This window comes from Anarrhichthys ocellatus, unplaced genomic scaffold, assembly GCF_004355925.1.
Source record: "Anarrhichthys ocellatus isolate YVR2014 unplaced genomic scaffold, GSC_Weel_1.0 scaffold6, whole genome shotgun sequence".
Classification (NCBI taxonomy): domain Eukaryota; kingdom Metazoa; phylum Chordata; class Actinopteri; order Perciformes; family Anarhichadidae; genus Anarrhichthys; species Anarrhichthys ocellatus.
The window spans coordinates 6,569,477-6,592,236 of NW_022280036.1; the positions used below are offsets into that span (position 1 = coordinate 6,569,477).

The window sequence follows — 22,760 nt, forward strand, 5'->3', positions numbered from 1 at the left end:
GTGTGTGTGTGTGTGTGTGTGTGTGTGTGTGTGTGTGTGTGTGTGTGCATGTGTGTGAGAGAGACAGAGAGAGAGAGAGAGAAAGAGGGAGGGAGTCAGAGAGAAAGTTATACAGAGAGAAGTTTATCTAATTCATCATGTGTCCTTCTTCTTGCGGTGTCAAAAGAGTTAGTTTATGCTCATGATGTATCTGTGTTTTCTCGCAGTGGTATTTTCCATCTGTGCCTCTATAATTCCTGTGTAACCTTACCTTTACCATCTTACATTAAATTATAGGTCTTTCACAGTGTCTCAGGGCTCACCTGCCCTAGATAATCTGCAGGGCTGCATGTAGACTTATCCTCTTGTTTCCTCTACTTGCTTGACAAACGGTCTTCTGACACACACACACGCACACACACAAAGGCAATGCGTTGAACAGAAAAGAGACCACTTGATGCACCTCTGACCTCTTAGCCACAGTAGCCACAGCACAAGGCTTCATATCAGACATGAACATCAGTGATGTAAAAACATTTTCAGTTCAGACTGAAACGTTTGAGTGCTCCTAAAAAAACTGTATTAGTCCAAGGGAGGAAGTAGTCTAGAGGGGTAAAGAGTGTTGCGTAGTCCTGAATTATCTCTTAGTAATGACGCTGTTAAACCCTGTGCCCAAACACCTAGTCATTAAGAAAAAGATAAGTATCTGTGGGAGTGGAAGGGCTCTCCTAAAGCTGCATGTCTTGAGGGGGGAAGTTTTAGAGGGGTGGGGTGGGGTGGGAGCGCAGGCTTTGACCAGTGGGTGTCAGATGTCATGGCAGATTCTTTCAGGGGCAAATTACAGGGTTTAACTTCTCTTGTACCCGGGATGCCTGTATTCTGATTTAACTTCCTCGATAGACACTCGAGCAACATGCTGCTCAACACCATTGTTGGGTGCACACTTGGCTCTGGAGATACTTCACCTCCTCTCACGCTCTCAGCACCTCTTCAAGACTTTGTTCATGGAGTGCCATTGGGAGCCTTTTGCTGCGGCTTCTTGAGAGAGCAGAGCAGCGTAGCCCCTCTTAAGGTTTGTAGTAGTTAGCATGTTGGTGTTAGGGGGCTTTACATGAGTGGCCCTCATTAACCTCTTAGCGTCTTTGTGCTTCGAGTTGGCACAGGGCTGCTCCGTAGATAAGCTTTGCTATGAAACGGCTAAAAGACTTGATCCGAATGACTGGTATTAGCTGAACATAATCATCTGTGTTGCAAACACAGCGAATCAACACAAGTGCAAACACATCCAGATTTTGCATGCACATCTGCGTATGAACACACCTCACCTCATAAATGCATGCTGTTGTGTCCGACACAACTTCTCAAAACACCCCTACCTCACACACACAGACGTATTCCCTGTGAGCTGTAACAGACCTAAAGCTCTCTGAAGCATTTAGCAGCACGCTAGCAGGTTTACTCCTCCATGCCAGTGCTGAGGGGAGTGCTGAAGCATCTAATGCAATTTCAACCCAACATGGCTCTCTGTGAATAAACATCACTGAAGTGTACCATCTACTGTATGTTGATCCACTGTAGTGCTTTCTTTTGGTGATCTAATACTCTGCCCCCCTCCCTCCCTCTCTCTCTCTCTCTCTCTCTCTCTCTCTCTCTCTCTCTCTCTCTCTGACTTCTGTAGAGACTGCATTTGCCTCCAGACTTGTCTGAGACGGTGAGTCGTGTGAGCAGGGGGGAGCTGGCAGGAGCGGCCACGGTGGCCTCAGCCTGTGGCTCCGGCAGTTCCGGCAACAAACACCTGGACTTCTAGTGTGCTCCCACACAGTCGCCAAGGGCAACCAACACCTGGAACGCCGCGGCGTTGTCCTCTTTACCATGGCGACCAGGTTGTTCCCTCGCCCACGTAATGTCAACCTCGATAACCCTGCAAGCCATTACCACCTGCCAACTGTCCCAGCCAGGGGTGAAGATCTAAACATCAACTATATCTCAAGTCCTTTTTTATACAAACATGCAGTAAACTCACAAGTTGGCATTCTGCTATGAGAAGTTAATTTAACTTGTATGATTGGCCGAGGTTGAATTCCTACAGTTTGCTTTGTTTCCCACTGTAAGTTGCAAAATTGTGAGCCGTAAGGTGTTTTCTAGATGTTTTATCAAGGTATATGATTGGCAGGGCGACTAGTACTTAACCCAATTAAAATCCAAGATGGAGGGATTATTCAAAGGTGTATTCAGGGCATTAATATAGGAACAATGTAAAGATATAGTGGAGCAGAGAGCGAAGTCCCACTCCCTTCCTGTTTGTTGTAATACAAGCTTCTCTGTGCTTTGTTTACGTAGCCTGGCCGGCCGCTCGTGCATTTTTAGTGCATGCGAGTCTCTCTGTGGTACCCAGCTGGCTAGCTAATGGCCGTATTGAGCATCTTTAAGATTTGGTACATTTTGGTTTTTTTTGTTGTTCTCTGTCTCTGAGGATTTCACTTACAAGTAAAGTGTCATCATGAAATATTTTTTTAGTCTACACAGACTCTCACTCTTGGCAAACATTAAATAATTTAACTGCATTCTCCCTCGCTTCGAGCGTACTGTACAAACAAAGGTGGCCTCTCCTGACTAGCTCCTCTTTGTAGAAGTGGTTTTTTTTTTCTTGGAAAATGCAAAAAAAAAAAGTGCTTTTGTTTAGTTAAATAAAAGCAAATAAATACACAACATATGGTCTTTATTTATGGGGTTTTTTTACTTTATTGTATGTCAACACCAGCTCTGAAGGGGAAGTTGACTATCTGTGCGACTGTGAGAGGATGTAAAGAGAGTGTGTTATGAATCTCTGGTCTGCCTCACTGGTTTCAGGTTGGAACAGGGATGCTTCCATCCGACCCTGAGACTCTGCCGGTGAGTGACGTCTACCTCCAGTGAGCTTGAGAGCTGAGCGGGAAAATGTGGGCAGAGGGTAGGAGAGCTGGATTTGGGTGCAGGCTTCACACCTCATCAGGCGTGTTTGCTGGATGAGCTGCTTTGCCATGACAAGTCCAAAAGAACAAATTAGGTCAAACAGTGACATGGAGAAACAGAGGAAAAAAAAACAACATGAAAAATTAAATGTTTCATTTTTGTTTTCCTCAGTCTGCCGCTGATGCCAGTTTGAATAATTTTGCCTGTGAAAACTGGCAGTATTGGTAACCATCTGCAACACGTGTTGGGAGAGGGTAGTGCTACCTGACAGTTTCATGCATGAATGGAGTGCTCTTATATCGGGTATATGAGAGAGAGAGAGATGACATATACACAGGTCACTTATACAGGTGAAGAAGAGCTTGAGTTGTCAAGATAAAAACTGTTTTGCAAGTTATTGTTGTGAAGGAGTTGACATTTTCAGCATACACTTTTAGGGTATAGCTTAAAATAGGATAATTGACATACTCCTGGCATGTCTGTTTTTTCACAGTGCTGATACACTCAGTTCAAAGTGCATCATTTTCTAAGTTTTAAAACCATCAGCAAAGTTTTACAATGTCAATTTCTTCTATGCACATTGTAAAAAATGTATTTACATTTAGAATTTAGTGAGTTGATGCTATTCTGGTAGTCGCCAGTCCTCACTTTCGACCAATGTTAGCATTCAGTATACATATATTATACATGTAGCTGTGCACGTTAATAATCAAGATTGAGTTAAAAATAAATAAAATTTAGAATATGACTTTGTATACCTGATTGACTGGATCTGTTAGTGTTCTGCCGGTCAGACAACGGCGTGGGTTGTGATTAGTCACACATGCTTCTGTAATGAGCATGAATAAGAAAATTCCGGGTACCAGGAGATCTAAATTAATTTAAGCCTCTGAACACAGTAACACAATAACTGGAGCTTCACAATCAGGTGGAGAATGTATTCTCTCCTGTTCAGTGGGATCGTTCTGATGAATGATTTTTTTAGACGCCCTCCAGAGTAAACCGTATACTGTACAACCCCATTTCTTTCTTTTTAATGGTTTATACCATGTTATTGTGTTATGAGTTTTATAACAAATCATCTTAACGTGGAGGGAAGAAAACTGTAAATATTACATATAAGATATTTTCCTTTTTTTTGTCTGCATTGATCTTATTGTAATCTGCAACAATAGCACATAAGATGTACACTCACTTCACAGGACCTATTCCTTGAAAGCCTTGCTCGGCCTTAATCAAAGACAGGAATCTATGGGACCGAGTGTAGAGAGCGTTCTTTCATAGTTGTGTCTTTTGGCAGCTGCTGCTCATGTCCTATTGATTCCTTGAGCCATAGTTGTTTTCCTACTGTAGCTTTAGCTGCGGCCTTGTGTGTCCTGTTATTAAATGGCTGTCACGTTGCAGCACTATTCAAGCACACAATGTGGGACAGTTCATTTTTACCACACTCGATATCTCTCAGACAATTTTGGTTTCATAAAGCAGACCCATCTTCGCAAATGAGGTGACCATATCTGTCAAATATAAAAGACACAAAGCTGGACTATTATGTATTGTATTTACAATGATGAGGGAAACGTCCATTCATGTTTGCATAAAGCACACACTCGCACACAGACCTTAACCGCTCACACTAAATAGGAGAGTGTTAGCTTCTGTTCACTGCTGTGCGAATTCACATTTCCAGGTCAGAATTGTTGTCTCATTAAAAAAATAGATCAAAGAGCACAAGGTTCTCAGGAACTTTTCCAGAAACTTATATTGTTTAACTTGTTTTCCGAGTGAAAATTACATTCAAACCTTTCTATCTAGCTGTGTATTATTTAGACTTCCACTAATTGCAGTCTTTCTTGCATTTTGAATCTCTCTTTCATTCTCTCTGTAATAATTAATGTTTCTCCTCTGCCTGTTCTCTCTGTCCCTCCCTGGGCTCTCTAAACTGTTTTCTTCCGTCTGTGTGATAAACTCAGTGTGATAAAAGAAAAGAATCCTCTTAAAAATCAGATTAACTGCCAATCCTCCAAGTTCTAATTGGACTATTAAATATTGAGTGGGATGTGTAAATTCAATTAATCAGTTTAGCAAGACATTTGGCGCTGCTGCATGCTGTGTGAATATTACCTGACCTCACTCTCTCCTGGACATCCTTTCCTTTTAGATGCTCTCTCTCTCTCTCTCTCTCTCTCTCTCTCTCTCTCTAACACCCCCCCTCAAATCTACACACAGACACAACCCCCCTGCTGAGGCAGCAAGTGAAGCAAAATAACTCACTCTGCCACACAATCGCTCCTTTGCCTCGCTCTCGGCACTGACTGCTTTATTCCATGACTCCCCCCTCTCTCTCTCTCTCTCTCTCTCTCTCTCTCTCTCTCTCTCTCTCTCTCTCTCTCTTCCCTGCTCCCTCCTCTTCATTGGCTCTGTATTTTTTTTCATACCATCGTAACTCTACTACAACAAGAGCCAGTGATGGTGAATTGCTTGACCTTTCTCATTGTGCAGCGGTGTTGTGCTGTGTGGTCTGTGTCGACTTGGTTCAGCCCATACATCAAGAGAGGTTTGTTATTTTGGACACCTTTGTTTGGTGGGAATTGGAAGTGTTATGTGTGTATTGCCAGCTCTTGTAATAAATGCTTTGTCAGCATTTATATTTGTTTGAATATGCAGCTATGATGCATTATGTTAAAATGTTTGACTCTTTACCTGCTCAGTAAAGACTGACACTGTATGAGACACAGCATTGAAGAGGCAAAAAGGTTTTCTTTAAGACACAATTTTACTGTACAAAATGTTTTATAATTTTCACAAAATACATTTAGAAAGCTCCATTTTAAATAAAATTAAATTGAAATATTTAAGAGACAGCGTGTAGACGTTTTTATCTCAGAAGCATTGCTCAGACGTAAACCCAGTGTGTCCATGTTCTACGTACACACTGAAATAAAAATGCAAAACTCAAAAGAGCATGACAGATGATGCTAGAAAAACCCTCCCGTGGTCTTCAATTATAAATAAGGACTGCGGGGTTTGACTGCAGTCTTATGAACTCGAAGCCAATGTAATCGAACAGAACGTGTTTACAAAAATTTTGCAACACAAGACTAATATCTTTCAAAAAAAAACATTGTGTGCTAGATGAAATACAAAGGCTTTGGTCTGTTTTACAATCAACAATGATTAAATCTGATATGTACTTGTAAACAACTGCCAAACACTTAAGTTTAAAACTCTGTCAAGCAATGTTTAATCATAATTATAGGAATTAAATATTTCTAGCACGATTTTTTTTGACCATAGGACACTATAATACAACTATACCTAAGAGACAAATTGTACCTGACCCTAAAGAAATGTATTTCATGATGCATGGAACATTTATAGAATATTCTCGGGGATATAAATGAAATCAACTTTTATTGGAGAAATCTTTCTGGAAGATTTCAAGGGAAGACAAGTACTTTACATTTTGACATAAACAAACTGGATTATATCGAAGACGCAGTCTACCATTTACAGACTACAGGTTTTCTTTTACACCTGTTTTCCACATGTAATGTTCTTCGTGGTAATCTAGAGTCAATCCAACCACCGAAGCAAGAGGTCCAAGTTGTGCCGCACGTCGCACTGTCTTTGCACACTTTGAGCTGTTGATAGTGATCCGTGTTAAATAAGCCGGCAAACGCAGGCCCATGTCAGAGGAGTCAAGACCACAGCCTCAGTGGGTGGATCGAGTTTGAGTTTCCTCTGCTAAATATCCATTCGTAAGAAATAAGACCAATAAATATATTTTTTTTTTACACAGTAAGAGTCTTCCCTCCAGCTTTTCGTCTTTAATGATATGCAACAGCGTCCAGAGACCATGCAAAGGCTGGTAGAAAGTCTCGATATAAGCAGATCAAAAGATAGTCATGGCAGAATCTCTCAGGTTCTCTTCTCTCAAACAAACGCAAGACCAACATGGTTTTCTAGCAGTCCATCTATCAGTACTTGATCTTGGTTTTTCATATTAACATACAAATGGCCATTTACTAACACACCAGAGAAAAAAGGAAACAATGACTGAAGTTGGAAATAGAAAAAAAACAGTTTTTGTTCCATAAAAATGTAACACCGGGCACTTTACAGAGGTCCATTTTCTTCTTGACTTTCCATCGTTGTTCTCTCTTCCAAGTCCTCGTTTGAATGTGCCTAGAGCTACAGAACAGCACACAGTCCCACTGGAAAAACAAAGCCCAGACGTCCCAAGGCTCTCCCAGAGTCTCTCTCTTTCTTTCCTCCTCTCCTCTTCACAACCCTCTCTTGCCTTCTTTACTCTTCTGTGCCGTGTATGTGTGAGGAGCACTGCCGGAGGGCGACGGTGGAGTGGGTGGTTATAGGGTGAAGTAGCTCTTCTCTCTACTGTAGTCTTGACCAGTACTGAGACATGTCAGGCTCGTTCCCTGGGACTTGGACAGGGACAGACACTCCAGGAGAGATGAGTCCTGCAGAGACAAAAAGAGAAAATGTCAGTAAAAAAAAATAAAAAATGTAAAAAGATCCCCAGAAGTCCCCAAGCTAAATTAGATGAGTTGATGCACCATGCACAGTTAGTGTGACAGCTAACACTAGTTAGGCTCATAGCACAGAGCATTGTGCTTTAAACGCTTGCAAATAGGTAGCAGTGGAGCTGCAGTGAGTCACAATGCTCTGCACATGGTTGCACAGTAAAAGGCTTGCAAGCTCGATAAATTGAGGCTTTGGCAATGGCATTTAAACAGATAGAGTAGAACAGCAAATGAATCAAATTAATTAGCAATTTAGCACAGAGGAAATGTGGTTATGCATGATTAACTCTTCATGACTATAACCGGTATATACGGCTCTCAGTAAAAGCATCCTAATGGGGTGGAACTAAACTATGGGCTGGAGTAGCGGGGTTGACATGATGGCGTAGAGCGGCACTGAAATGAGCTTCATGCAACTGCAGAAGGAGAATGATATGGAATGCAGAGATATTGATCTGTTTAAACCAGTTTCTCAAGTAGATGGAAAGGAAAAAGGAAAGTTGCTGCAACAGATCATGAATCAAAGACGGCTGTAGTACCCCCTTATTTACAGGAAAGGTGGCAGATGTTTCAGAGAGTACACTGTTTGTTATGATTAATTCCCAAGCATGTTGGTAAACAATGAACTGTCTGCCTACCTGTTGAGGTGGTACCAGAAGTGGTCATTGATTGGCTGTTCATATGTGCCTGCATATGAGGGGGCGTGTATGTGTCGTAGCTCCGCCCGTTCACAGGCGGACTGGTAGGCAGCATGCAGGAATAAGAGGAGGTCTGGCTGGGCTATAGATAGGGGAGAGAATGTTACATTAGCTGAGCCAACCATAGTTGTAGTCTGGAATACTGTAAGGCAGATGTGGCTTGATTTAATTTAATGTATACGTTTTGGTTCTCTGAGAAAGCTATCCTTTAAGGTTTTTTTTTGTTGTTTGGCCAGGAAACAATTTAAATTACTCATGGCGTGTTTGATTCCACTCTTACAATCACATCAATCATCATAAAATATCACATAATAGGTATATCTTTAAACATGATTGGCTATAGAGCATTGTGGTATTTTACTTACTTGCATAGGTAGAGTGTTTGACATGGTGAAGCTGGGCATGGGGGGCAGCGCACTGTAGGTGTTTGCCAGAGCAGAGTCAGGTCTACCCAGCATTGACCCCGCGGTGAAAGACACTGTGAATGAAAGTGAAAATGTGTTTAAAAAACCCGCTGAAATCACAAACACAGTCCTCCAATGCGATGGACCGTCTCATTAGCGCTAAGTGCGTGCGTGAGGGGACGCCTTATTTGACAGGCGGATAGGCCCGGACACATACTGTACAGCGTGTGTCTCAGGTGATTGACTTGTGAGCATGAGCTTCAGCTCTGCCGGTGTGCCCTCGTGCCTGATTCGGTAATTACGCAGATATAAGTCAGCTGAGAAGTTTTGCTCAATCATCCATCAAAAGGAAACCACCGGTGCTTCTTTAAGTGAACCAGAGCGCACAGCCTTTGAGGCATTTTTTTTCTCCTTTTTATATTAATCCGCAGGCTGTGGCATAATAATATTTAGTAATATTTAACATGGATCCTGTCTGACCCGAACCCATCGACATGTACATTTTTTTACGTACATTATAACAGTAATAATACAATGTGAATATTTATGCATGCAGCACTTTAGTTGACACATACTTTGATATCAAACTTTAATAGTATTTGAAGGGATGGGGGTATCCTGTAAGTACTATCCCCGCTGTGGTGCACCTACCCGGTGTAGTGGGTTGTGGGATGGCCTGGTAGACGCTGGTGCTAAAGCTGCTGCTGATGGGAATGTGACTGGAGGAGTTGTTGGCCTGCCGGCGCTGGTTCCGCAGCTTCTCCTCTCGCCTCCACTTTGCTCTTCTATTTGAGAACCATACCTGCAACGAAGGCTGCTTAGTTTTCCTTTCATTGTTGCTATTTTGAAAACGTTCACACATCCGTTGTAAAAAAAAAATAAAAAATAAATAATAATAATAATAATAATAATAATAATAAAGTTCTGATCACTCACTTGTATTCTTGCTTCGGGCAGGTCAATTTTCGCTGCTAGTCTCTCTCGCGCGAAAACATCTGGATAATGAGTTCTTTCAAATTCTGTAATGAAAGAAACCGCACAACAACATTGTTAGTAAATAATGAATACATTAGATCTAGGGTCATTTATTTTTTGTAGGGATATTAGTTGAATATGTGTACGTCAAGAGCCTATAGATCCAAAACTTTGGACTATAAACTATGTCCCATGTCTAACAGAAATTAGACCTATCATTCGTTTTATTTCAGAATAAAAGATTAAAGTGTCGCTATCCTAATATCTTCAGACAAACCGCAACGTGTGTATTTCTTTTTACAAATAACAATGACATTTTGTAAATAAATAAATAAAAAATAACAAATGGCGGATATAAATGTTGAAATGATTCACTGATTGCCCGACCTTTTTCCAGTGCTTCAATCTGCTCCTGTGTGAAGGACGTGCGGTTTCTCTGTAGTTTCCTCTTGAGCTGCAGTCGCATCTGTGTCTCCTCTGAATCCTCCCCATTCGAGCTGATGGAGTTTGTGTTTTCTCCTGCGCCGTCTTGTTGTGGGCAGCCATCTGCAAAAAAAAAAGCATATGATTGAAATATACATTCAATTAAGCTAATTGAATAATTAATTCTCGGGTCGCGTGTTGTATCGGCCTGCAGCTAATTGTACAGACTGCGGTGCAACATCATTAATTAAAGCCTCTATCATGGTTGATTCAATTCAAAATCAGAGGAATTATTCGCCGTTGCTTCTTAATCTTGCCAGATTACAGACAACTGACTGCGTGAAAAATTAACAATATGAAAAAGGCTTTATGTTTGAACTGTTTATAAAATATTGTGGGAAAAACAGGCTGGCGAGGGAAAGGCTCCGCGTACTTATCGCTTCCCAACAATGGCGTGTGTTCTCAAAAGGTTAAGAGAAATGTGACAAGATGTGGCGAGCCTCTTTTCAGAGCCTACGAAATGTATTAAAACCCCAAACTCTCTAGCCCCCTTTTTTAAGGCAGAGCAATGCCTCAATGGTCGTTCCCATATGGGCGTTGGTATAGCCATTGAGGTGACCACCAACTTTTGAATAGGAGAAGACGCTTTTCAGAATGATACAATGCCTTCAGGAGTAAGGGAAACCATTAAACTATGGACACAGCCAGGGACGAGCAGTGAGCCCTCGGTGGGTGTAATATATGGGAGGGGGGCTATTGGAGGAGATGACAAAAGGATCCTCTCTCTCTGGAGGCGCACAAGCTATAGTACTTTGTCATTGTGCGCACGAGGATCCCAGTCAACAGAGCTTTGAGTCCAGTGTGTTAACCCTTATCCACTACCATCATTAATCACGTCCCCCGGCCAGCTACACGCCAGTCAGGATTTCTGTCTTCAATTGGAAACAAATGAGTGAGGAGAGAGCATGCAACCCCCTGAACAACCAAAATAAGGCCAATCTATTCACTGCCCCTTCAGTTGCAGGACGAGGCTTATCGACTAATGTCTGTCTTGTTGTTGGACATCATTATCACACCGAGAAGTTAATGCGAAAGTAAGCAGGGGTGCGTTGATAAGAGTGGTTTATGCAATATCTCACGGATGTTTGCCTGGAGCCACGGGTTGAACTCATGCAAGAGAGTTCTTTTGTATGCAGATTTTGTTTATGTTTTAACCAGATTAGCATAGTTTTAGAGAGTAGTACCTTGCTCGTGGACACGAGGTTGGAACAGGTGCAGAACGGCCTATATTAAGCCATGCATTAAGCTTCTGTGCCCTTTAAAAGCAAACATGTGGGTTCCATAGACACCCAAACATTTAAGTTAAGGTGTGCAAACTTTCTTTTTTTCTGGTGTGAAAAATGCAGCAGTTAGATATTGTAAAAATATTTAAAAAAACAAACGTTTCCATAATGTGAGTTCAAGCAAGATGCAGGTTTGCTCAAAAGCGAATTTCCATGCTTGCAGTAGACCTGAAAACATATTTAGTGTGTCTAAATGTGAAAGTCTTGGTTCACTGGAGGAAAACCTGATGCGACATGTTTCTTGACAATTTCCCTCGCTACAAATAGACAAAAGTATTCTTCTATAGGCCAACAGTTTGTATCCACGCTATTTGTTTCTTCACTCTGGATAATCCATAAAAAGGAGTGAATGTGCAGCTATTATCCGTCTGCCAGACCAACTGACGCTAGGATGGGATTTGTTTTCTTTATAAAAGCGCTGGGAAATAAACTCATTCTTTAGTATCACGATGTCTCAGCCAGTCAGGCGGAAAAGCAGCAAAAAAGAGATACCGAACCAATTGCGGCACCTTTCAGCTGCTGAGACTGGATCAAAACACTCTTGAGAAACCGCTTAGAACTGAAAGAGAAAGTGAGAGACTAAATCCTATAGACGGGATTTAGAGCCATATAGCCAGCGAATGAGAATGAGAAAGAGATAAAAGACAAAATCGGTAAGGAGTTTTTATTTGTTCCTCTTTGGATAGAGTTGTCTTCTTTTGGGGCCCTGTCACTCTCCATGTAGCCATTATAGCTGCTGACTCGGCTGTCAGATGGAAAACATATTTTCGTTCCCCTGAGACAACATGCTTTGCTTAGATAGCCATTGAATTAAAAAGATAGATAGATAAGTCGTTATTAATAATAACAATAATAGTGATTATTATTAATAATTATATTGTTTATTGTTTATTGTGGTGTCATAATTATTATTATTGTGGTGTCATAATTATTATAAATAATCATATTTATTAACAATGGTTAATAATTTATGTAACGTACTATGACAGGCTGTACCAACAACAGTAATACAAAAAACTAAATAAGTAGCATATTACTGTTATGTACAATAATAACAACAACAATAATAGGCGTATTACTATTAAAGATATTGTTAAATATTATTCCAAAATGAAGTTAATCCTTTCGCTGTTAATATGATCTTTTCCGCTTTGCTGCTTATTGACAACAGCCCCACGTGTCCAAATGGTCATCAAACAAATGCAAATTATTATTTGCAACGACTGAATTTCAGCACTTGTATTTCCCAATTCTGATGCGTATTACTCAAACTCAATGCTTTATCGTAAAACGTGTTTAGTGAGTAAATATTGAAGGAGCAATGTAAGCGTAAACAGGTGGTGTTTCTAATAATAAAATTTTCTCAGTGTTCGGCCTGCAGTAGGCCGAAAGAAAACCTTCTGAAGTGGAACATTTCCACAGCAGCCTTACCATCTCCACACTCCTGCATGTTGCCATAATGAGAGACAAAGCCCTCTTTAATGAGCAATTACACGTAGTGCGGACCGTTCCCATAACCAATCATTGCGTGTGAAGGAAAACATTCCTTTGTACTAATATCCCCGCACACAGCTCCCCGGCTCTGCCTCCCCATCAGGAGGGGAGGAAAATGCAGGCTGTTGGGTGGACACCTCTGCTGAAAGGACAAGCCGCTGTCACGCACATCCATGTCTGGGACAGTGGAAGCATTGAGACTGCATGCATGACCTATGGCTTCCTCTAATCGACTAGTCTTAATTGGGGGTCTTGTTCAGGGCATCAAAGCATGCCAATTCAATATCGTCCCGCAAACAGAGTCGTGGACCGGAACCACTGGAATAGTAAACTGCAAAACTATTCATATTCAAACGCGATCATTTATGGTAACCTCTGTGGAGGTATATAAATCTGAACGCATCCATCTTCAAACACAAGTCAAATATTTTGAAACGTTACTGAGCCTCAGAAATCAGACCCACGCCGCCCGGCTGTATCCGCCTTTACAATGCATGCGTCAAGGTGTCTTTAATGCCACTGTGTGATAATGAGGCTCACCTTGGTTGGGCTGCCCTGGCACTGATGTTCCGGGGTACCAGCCGGGCCGGGTCCCCCAAGTTCCTGTCTGACCGTTGAGCATTCTCAGCTTGTCATACATGCCATCTGCGCCCATCTGTTGCTTTTCACTAGCCAGGTTGCGGAGGACTCTGTTTATCGATGACACCTGAATGACAAATTGCATATGATAAAAGTAAAGATTAGATGGAGCACCGTATCAGTGTGTTTCTATATGCGGGTAAAAATATGTGGCACACACATTATAATCATAATAAATGTGCACAGGAAGAGGTTCCTGCAAAGCGCACAAATGGACAGCAAGCTCCTTCTAATTGACTGTATGTTTGGATGATCACACATGCAGTAATGCGCGCCCCACACTTTCTATTTAATAAAACTGAATGGTTGGTTGCCCATCTCCTTTTCCTCCACTGCATGAGAAAAAAAGTCATTTCATGTGGCAAATTAAATCATGCACATAACTTACAGTCAGTACACTTACACTGGGTATATTGTCGTTGGTGCAGACCCCATCCGACAGAAGTCTGTCACGGATCTCCCAAGCGAAGATAGACGGACACTCCCTCTTGTACTGCGCGATTTTTGCGACCACCTCTGGAGTGGCAACCCTGGGCTTGCTGCCGCCTATTGCTCTCGGTCTTATGGAGCCAGTTTCATAATACCGGCCTAGGATCTTGCTCACACAGCCGTTGGATACCTGTATAGAAAACAAAAGACACAATTCACATACATTATTTACGACTATTACCAGAATTTCTAAGATGGCGTCAAATAATTTTCACCTTTTCACTGTCCAGCACTTGGACTTCATCATGGGTCTATAAACACAAAAAATATGCCTTCAATGGTATATTAGGCATTATATGTATTCTTTATAAGAGCTGGCAGATTACTTTCCTTTTTGTCGGCCTTATTACATTTCCAGTAAACGGAATGATGTAACTAGTAAATAATAATTTTACTGACTTAAATACAATCTTAAATTGCAACATTCAGGCTACAGGAAAAATGGATTATACGGGACCACCATACCGTTATGTCTCTCATATTTTGCTTAATTTTCTTTTGGGAAAAAAATCAGTTTGCATCCATTGAAAACAAATTCAGTTTGAAACCTGTTATCTGTTCAAACGGGAGTGTGGTTGTCACCTGCAGTATCCTGGAGATGTCGCAGGGTCGAGCACCACTGTGAGCGAGTTCAACTATTTTCTGCCTGGTGGAATCCGGCAGCGGTCTACCATTAACAAACACACCACCAAGCTGGTTTACGCCACTGTGACCTACATGGAGACAAAGGCATCGCAGTCATCACATCGTAAAATAACTCTCATTAAAACATATGCTATGAAGCAAATTAGTTTCTTTTAATGGAGAGGATAATGGGATAAGCGCTCAGGATAGCAGAGTTAAAGATGAAATATGAAGACAGCACACACAAGTGCAAACGGTTTATAACAGCTCACTTAAAAAAATTAACTGTCATGTGGTTAAATAAAGTATTTAAAATCGAAGCGCACTGATAAAACAATAGTTGTAATAAATGTTTAAACCGCTCGGTACATTCCGCTATGAAGACAATCATTGCGCAGTTATTCAGCAACACATGCAGAACATGGATTAAACGACAATAGCCTCACATCAACCAAAACATCTCAATACAGGTTTTTTTTTTCCAATTATAAATTAACAACCCAGTCGGTCTTTTGCCCCGAAAAAACTAAACAAACCTTTTATCAAACCGGAAAACGTTGGTATTAAAACAGTCGCACCGTTATCCATCCCTTCATGTACAGCTGCGCATCACCAACACCAGCACCTCACTCAAAAACGATCTAATAACTAATAATAACCAGCAGCACTGACAATCACAGAAAATACTTGACTTGAAATAATGTGTTAAATTAGCTTTCATTCAAAGGCATCGCTTTCTGGAAAGTGACTTTAAATCGAGAAGTTCTTTCTCCGATATTCCTTCTAAACACACAGTAATTACGCATAAATAAGACAGACACCACATAGTAATCTAGCTCTAAAATAGCATTTTTATGATTGGTTATTGTCTAAAAAAAGATTGCTTTTTGTAAATGCTTCCTAAATGATGCTATGGTATTTCTCTAAAGCACAGAATAAACCGGCAAACCTGAAGCAAAATGGGAGAGCTGACTCCCCGGAGTGCCTGAGCTGCTCTCTGTTTCTCCGCTCCCTTCCCCTGCGCTGCCGCCCGGTACATTGACTCCGGGAGCAGAGGCTCCTTAGCAATAAATAAGCTCCAAATATAGAAGAGGGGGAAAATATGATGAGCCTGCCTGACATTTGTCTTTAAAATAAAGCTAGCTGCACGTCAAGTTTGAGCTTAATTTCTGGAAATAGGCGGAAGTCGCCTCGGATCATGCATGGGAGGCTAATTGAAAAGATCAGTTGGAGCACTTGTGGCAGGCATGTCACTTTATGACACCGCTCTGCTTTTGAAAATCGCATCGTCACGACAAATAGTAGCATGATAAAACGACCCTTTCTGTCTGCATTTGGATATCACTCAGGCAAAATTGGACGCTACTCGTTTACCCTCCGAGGGAGACTTCGTTTTAAGGTGGCCAGGGGCTACGCGCGGTCACAGAAACGAGGGCGCGCCTGGATTCTTAACATATTAAAAGTGACATGCAGTTCTTTCCCCCCCCCCCCTTGTTTGTATTTGACAACAAATGCTCACAGCCACTGCATTCCTGTTGTGTGCAATCGGTAGGCGTCTTTACTCTGAAATATGTCACAGGACTCTGCTTTAAACTGCAGACTTAATTGTATAAAAATGATCAAAAGGGGCCTGTGAAAATAAACCTGTTTAAATGAGTAACATATCCCCTTAGGCCGCTATGTAATAATCTTCCAGCGTGGATTTGATTGATAGTAAATCCATTATCATCCCTCTTGCTCTTTGGTAATTCCAGGATTAAGTGGAATTAATAGACTTCTTACGTTGAAATTGGCCTATCCGCATTTAGCAGTCCTGCTCAGCGGGTTCTCCAGAGCTGCTCCGTCACCTCTGATTTATAGCTATCATATAAATCCTCTGGATCGATAAACCCGTCAGATAAGGACATCACATAAAAATCAAACTCTCCTAAGGTTAAGTCTTAATCATGGCACAATTCCCTCAAGTGCCCAGAGTCGATCTCGCCCGCTGGCGCTGATTATGCGCCTTGTATTCTATTGCAAATCGACTAATAGGAAAACATATGGTGTCAATTTGGACGCTCCCCACCATATACACCCAGGAGTTATTAGCACAAAAGCCATCGAGGCCGTCGCGACCTTTAGACAACCCAAAGGGCCGGGCCCAATGATATCTCCTCGGCAATTCGCACCAGACATCACACGCCAAGCCAGGGGAGCATCCCATTATCATCAATCCGCTGCAAAGCAGGAGCACTGGGTATTGTACATGGCTTTGATAAGGCCCTATTATCTCTATAATTAAACACTGGCAAGCAAAAAAATAGTACAAATAAACAAAAAAATATCTGTAGCTATAAAATAAGACGCTAATGCCAGCAGTTTGTAAAAGTATTTTGTTGTTTTCATCACAGGTCACTTTAATTATAAATCACACCTCTCCTCACATCAAACAATCCAACTGTCATTGTGTCCAACATTGGATTCAAACATTTTTTTTTTTTTTTACTAATGCGCACAGAATACAGCACAGACACGTCATCAAGGTATTTGGAGAATAATAAAATAAAATCATCCCACACACCTTCATCACAGATGTCATACACCTCTTGTCCAGCAGCAAGAGAGAAAATGGTTCATGTTTATCCTTTTTTGTTTCAACACACACCAAGAATAAGACAGATATTCAACTCATATGGGCCACTTTAAACAGAGGCCGATAAGCAACTTCATGTACCATGTTTTTTTGATTAGCACCCACGACAATATGGTTGTTAATATTTATCTTCTGCTGTGAATTCAGCCTGCACCTAACAGTAAAGCCTGGGGTTGTATTATGAGCATTTTCTTTCTAGTTCATGCTGTCTGTCCGTGAAGAATATGGACTAATCTACATAAGACATTATTGCTATTCCTCATGTTTCATGCAGGGCCCTTCTCTACGCAGCTAATCTTGTATGCAGCCTGGCAGCCAGCTCTAACGCTAATGCAGACGGCTGTGCAATTATTTAATACCAACTCAAGCAGAAACAAAAATCTCCCTCTCAACCCAACCCCCTCTATTTTCTCCCCCCTCTCTCTCTCTCTCTCTCCCTGGAGCAGGACGACGTGTGATTAACTTGTTCAATAATAACTTCTCTACCTATCATTGCAAAAAATAAATTAACAGCAATGAAACGGCCATCAAATAACTGAGAATATTTCGCCCCTGCACCTCATAGTCATGCAAATGTATGCCTGCACGTACATTTCCTTTCCTTTAAAGTGTTGTTAAAGTTATTGCGCTACAACAAGCAGTGCATAATGTCAGTGGGTGTTGCTTCCATGCAACCACATTATAACTTGCGGTTGTAATCAAAACTTTCAAAAGCAAAAATAAATATGAAAACAACTTACTGTTCTGCATCATTGAGGCTACGCCAGACTCCCACGCGGCTTGGCTGTGGTATTCTACGCGTCACAAGGAGAAGACAAAGCTGGTTAGTTTCATGTACATATCTTACTTTTTACTGTCAAATTATTTGCATTTAATAATAAATTAAGTTTCTCATCTCATCGTTCGATAATAATGTGTGCGGATCTTTGTGCTTAAAACATTATTGATGCATAAATAATTTTCACATCCTCAGTGTATGTATGTATTTTAATTAAACTTGCCTGGAAACAGAGTTGACTGTCCACTTTATAACAATTTAGTCAATCATCTGCCGTTTTCACTACTTAATGTCTCCCTATAGGACAAAGCAAAACAACACATTAGCACAGCCACAGCTATACTGATGCACTTACTGTATCTTTATTTGTGCCCTACAATTACAATTAACCTCAATGTTGTTGCCCAGCAAATAAAAGAAAATGTATGCGACACGGAATTACTTGAACATCTCTATAGGCTTATTTCAGACAGTACTTGTCAAAAATAAATTAAATTGGGCCTATAACTTTTACAGCACTATTTATTTCCTCATAGCCTTATAAATACAAACTTGATATTCCTCCAATAAGGGAGTCTATAGTGGAAACTGTACAGTGACACACGTTGTCTACCTCGCCTCACTGCACTGCAAAAGTCCAGACCAGGAGGGGGTACAAAGCTGGTGTACAAAGCCTGCTGGACTCGCAACAATGCACCCCCTTTCCTGCCTCGTATACCTCAAACCCGGGGCAAAAACTCGGCCTCCGCGACTAGAAACACACAGCTTCCCCACTAAACACACCAACAAGTTCAGATTAATACAAAGAGCCGGAGGCATGCATCCACCCCCTCCGGGACCATTCACAAACACACACACACACACACGCGCGCGCGCGCGCGCCCGTGCATACACCAAATCACACACTCTCTGTCTCTCTCTCTCTCTCGCTCTCTCTCTCAGACACACACACACAATCGTGACCCCGGTGCCGCTAGTGCGTGAATGTGGGTTTTGTTGGCCCTGCTTTTCTAGATTTTTTTTTTTAAAGTAATTTCTTGTAAAAAATATTTGGTGGTTATTTTGTGCTGCTGGTGCGGGTTGTAAAGCGGGTTTAAAGACACAACAGCTCAGTAGGGCGCTAAATTGGAAAAGACAAATGCATTAAAGAAGCTATTGACTGGGGGACATATAAAAAGGGGGCCAGGGAGGGAGAAGTCTAAAGTTTTCGTTTTCTCCCTCCATGCAAAGTAGTGTTGTGTGCAGAGCAAAGTGGCCTGATAGCGACGCCTATAACAGACTGTGTTTAGTCCAAGGCTAGTTTGTGGGATCCACGCAGGGGCCGCATTGCATTTATATTGTAGCTTTCTTTCACGTTTAACAAGGCTGCATTAATCAAATTCAGATTCCATCACACTGGGCCACATAGCCGGAGTTAGCCTGTTTAGCATAAACTAAAATTACCAAAACAACCACCAACTAATGCAGAAAGAATTCCTGTTGTTGGCCTGATGTCACAACAAAGTTAGAGTGGAATAATAATAATAAATACAAAAACCCTGACCAGCCTAAAAATGCAGTAGCTTTTAGCCTTGTAAGGTCCAAGTGGTTAATCATTTATTTAAGGTCGAAAGCTCAAACGTTGTTGTTCCCGAGGTTAACTACGCTCTAATCTGCATTTCTTTTCCTTTAGTAATCCGTAACAACAATGTCTTAATTCAACATGCTTATTCTGGCTGCGCTCACAACATTCATATGCAGAAATAGTGCGTGAGGGCCTTGACTACAATGGCCCTGATGCAAGTAGGCTAACAGAGAATATATAGGCTATATTTAGTATATTACTTGAAAAAAATTGTTAAATATTACACATTTAGTCTATTATTTTTTTAGCATGCTTATCTACAACATGTTTAATCTCAGCAAAAAGGATCAACACTGTTAGTTAACATATTCTTCAGCCCTCCTATTAAGGCCTGATGTGTTTCTTCAACATTTTATAGGGTATTTTAGGCTGAATTATGCAGAATGCATCTCGAAAATTACAAAATAAAGATGCTAATTACAGTACATTAATACGCCTGTTTTATTCAACTGATTTCTTTGTTTTGACAAAATAAGCAGCAATTTGTATCCATATTTTGTGTTTTTATGAATTTTTTGTGAATTTATTTAAAACATGAGTTACTATTATAGGCTGATAGGCCTGTCAAAGATAGTGTCTGACTACTTTAAATACTAGTCAGCCCAACTGCTAAAATGTAAAAGTAGTTTAACTCGCTGTCATTAAGGGAACCAGCTTAGAAAAAGGGGAAAGCTGTACACAAACACGCTAAAAACGGACCTCCTCCCCAAGTGCTTCATGGAGCTTTTTTTTGTAGAAGGCGCTTGGGTGACTTGCCTGCATGAATCAATCTGACACCTTTCCTGAACGGGTCATTGCGCCCCATTCTCCACGATGATCACTGTCCTGGCCCAACGTGACTTTTTACTCTTTACTGTCATAAATAAGCGGTAAGCTATCCGTAGGCCTAAACACACCAACAAAATCGAGCAGATAAAACAGACAGAGCCGCTAAAGGCTGTTCGCACTTTTGAGAGAGTCCAGTCAGAAGACAGGCTGCACAATCCAAACGATAAACACCCACAAGCTCACCACTGAACCTCAATCTACAGCCGAGAATAAATGACCTATAATAATAATATTATTAATAATAATAATAACAATAATAATAATAATAATAATAATAATAATAATAATAATAACAATAATAATAATAATATATAATCATAATTATATCAATAATCATTCCATAATTGAACTGCACAGACAAACTTTAAGTCAGAATCTTACCTTTTTGGGGCATCCTGTGTCGTTGTCAAAGTCCTTGGTAAACTATAGGCTACAGCCTCCACACCACAGAACGAGCAAAAATAAAAAAGCCGACCAGGATCAGTCTCTCTCGGGAAGTTTAGAAGAGGAAAAATTAGTTTCCAGTGGTCTTCGGCGGAGACGGAGGGGATATCCCTGCGAAGGGGACAGAGATTGACAGTGAACTCAGATGTCAGGACGCACGGAGTTTGGCGAGGATGTGCGCTGGCGTGTGAGAGAGCGAATGAGAGAGTCAGAAAGAGAGAGAGTGGGGAAGAGAAAGAGAGAGAGGGGGGAAGGAGGGGAGGAGGGAAGAAGGGAGGGAGAATCGTGGTGGTGGAAGGAGGTGGGGGTGAGAGAATGAACACACCTATGCTGATTAGCGATGGAACAAGTGTAATGTAGGCCTATGTGTTCCTGGTCTGCTGTGTGCGCCTCGCCTCTCCTCCCTCCGCCGCTCTTCACTGGCCCATTAGCGCGACCCGACCTCTGTCATCATCCCCCATATAAACACTTCCCCCTGCACCACAGCAAAAGCGGGAAACAGGGCCGAGCCACAGCGCGAGAGGGGGGGGGGGGGAGGGAGAGATTGAGAGAGAGAGAGAGAGAGTCTTCCCAACCCACTAATCAGCCCACGCATGCAAATACTCTGCGCTCACTTGCTGAATATTGCCCTATTGCAAAGCAACTGCCTCGGAAATGCCCATTGGTCGGAAGGCTCTATTCTTCAGCTCCAACCTGAGGCTAACTAGTGCTGCAAGGGGAACGGGAAGTAGCAGTGGAGCAGCAGCAGCACACGTGAGCGCTGGAGCTCATAACGCCAAATGATAATTCCAAAGAGCTGCAGTTTACATGTTATGAAGCAACCGAGGCTGTGCATATGAGATTCATTTTATGTAGACGCATGTAATTATGAGATTATGTTGAAAAGTTGGGATGCATGTAAACGTAATGTTTTTTGTTTTTTTTTTGGGGGGGGGGGGTTCCTGTATCCACTTGTCAAATGTAAACCTGCAGGAGGTATACAAAATAACCTGCACCAGTTCTGGATGAATTTAAAGCAGAATATATAGCTGATATGGGAGATTTTTTACTTTTTAAATTGTTTGCTCTTGAAAAAGGCACGACCTCCCTTCACTAAAGACGATCAAAAGTGTCCACCACGTGCTTTTGTTGATTCTTTTGGGTATCACCTTCTCCTGAATAGCTGTACCCTTCCTGTCAACGAGAACACCATGCGTAAAGAGCGGAGCCTTTAGGCAAGCTCCGCTGCTTTTTATGGACACATTTGCGAGGCACGGCCACGTCACTCCTCCGACCTGACAGCAAATAGCACGCGTAAATAAAGTAAAGCAAATGACTGTGCAGCCATGGCCACACGCTCCCAAACTGCGCTGGTTGAATGACTGGCTATTAACGCACACCTCAACGCACCCAAAAGCAACCCCTCTGCGCCCGTGTTTGAGCATACACCCGGAGCTTTGGGCAGCACCAGTCTGGCTCTGAGGAGCCCCGTCGCTTACTCCAAAAGGAGGAAAACCGAAAGGGAAGAGAATGAGGGTTGTATGGATGTGGAAGCCAAACTAAAGCAGAAAAGGGGGTGCATGAAAGGGCAAAGAGAGAGAGGGAGCGAGGAGAGGGACAGGCATAAGGGGGAGGGGAGATAATTTTTTGGGGGATGGAGGCCATGAAATGAAGTCATGGAGGCCTACACTTGACTTTCTTTGACATGTGAAAAAGTAGGAGAAGTCAGAGCTCATCAATAAAACACTTCGGAGGTGAAAGAGGGCTCCCTAACAACCATCGCATTCCTGACTATGGGTTCAATGAGTAGACAAACGACGCTGCCAGAGAGAGAGGAGGCAGGGAGAGAGAGAGAGGGAGGGAGGAAGGGGGGGAGAGAGTGGGACTGCCCGGCTTGAATGGGGCCCTCAG

The 22,760-nt window shown here is 41.8% G+C and overlaps 2 protein-coding genes across 6 annotated transcripts in view; one reads left to right on the plus strand and one right to left on the minus strand.

Annotated features, from left to right (window-relative positions):
* elp4 (elongator acetyltransferase complex subunit 4) overlaps positions 1–5,244 on the plus strand; it is a 53,098-nt gene extending 47,854 nt beyond the window's left edge. Inside the window, exon 10 of the mRNA XM_031845981.1 lies at positions 1,658–5,244. Within this exon, the coding sequence (XP_031701841.1) occupies positions 1,658–1,786 (129 nt within the window). The 3' untranslated portion in view covers positions 1,787–5,244. The remainder of the gene's footprint in view (positions 1–1,657) is intronic.
* A 471-nt stretch (positions 5,245–5,715) lies between these two features.
* LOC116382727 (paired box protein Pax-6) lies at positions 5,716–20,909 on the minus strand. Of its 5 annotated transcripts, XM_031845979.1 has the most exons (14): positions 20,808–20,882; positions 18,198–18,271; positions 17,937–17,990; positions 17,125–17,148; positions 14,520–14,650; positions 14,153–14,188; positions 13,852–14,067; positions 13,350–13,515; positions 9,937–10,095; positions 9,511–9,593; positions 9,226–9,376; positions 8,536–8,648; positions 8,111–8,252; positions 5,716–7,409 (listed from the first exon to the last, which is right to left on the minus strand). In XM_031845979.1, exons 3-14 carry the CDS (start codon positions 17,947–17,949, stop codon positions 7,324–7,326), a joined length of 1,320 nt encoding a protein of 439 aa, XP_031701839.1. In that variant the 5' UTR covers positions 17,950–17,990; positions 18,198–18,271; positions 20,808–20,882; the 3' UTR covers positions 5,716–7,323. The 5 variants fall into 5 exon arrangements, with proteins under 5 accessions (XP_031701839.1, XP_031701836.1, XP_031701837.1 ...); XM_031845976.1 differs by lacking the exon at positions 18,198–18,271 and having other exon boundaries at positions 20,808–20,909; XM_031845977.1 differs by lacking the exons at positions 17,125–17,148; positions 18,198–18,271 and having other exon boundaries at positions 20,808–20,909.
* Between the last annotated feature and the right edge of the window lie 1,851 nt (positions 20,910–22,760).

Coding starts and splice junctions, on each gene's coding strand:
- LOC116382727 (XM_031845976.1), bottom strand. Junction 9,594..9,936: donor GATTGAAGCACTGGAAAAAG/GTCGGGCAATCA, acceptor CTTTCATTACAG/AATTTGAAAGAACTCATTAT. Junction 7,410..8,110: donor TTCTGGTACCACCTCAACAG/GTAGGCAGACAG, acceptor TTGTCTCTGCAG/GACTCATCTCTCCTGGAGTG.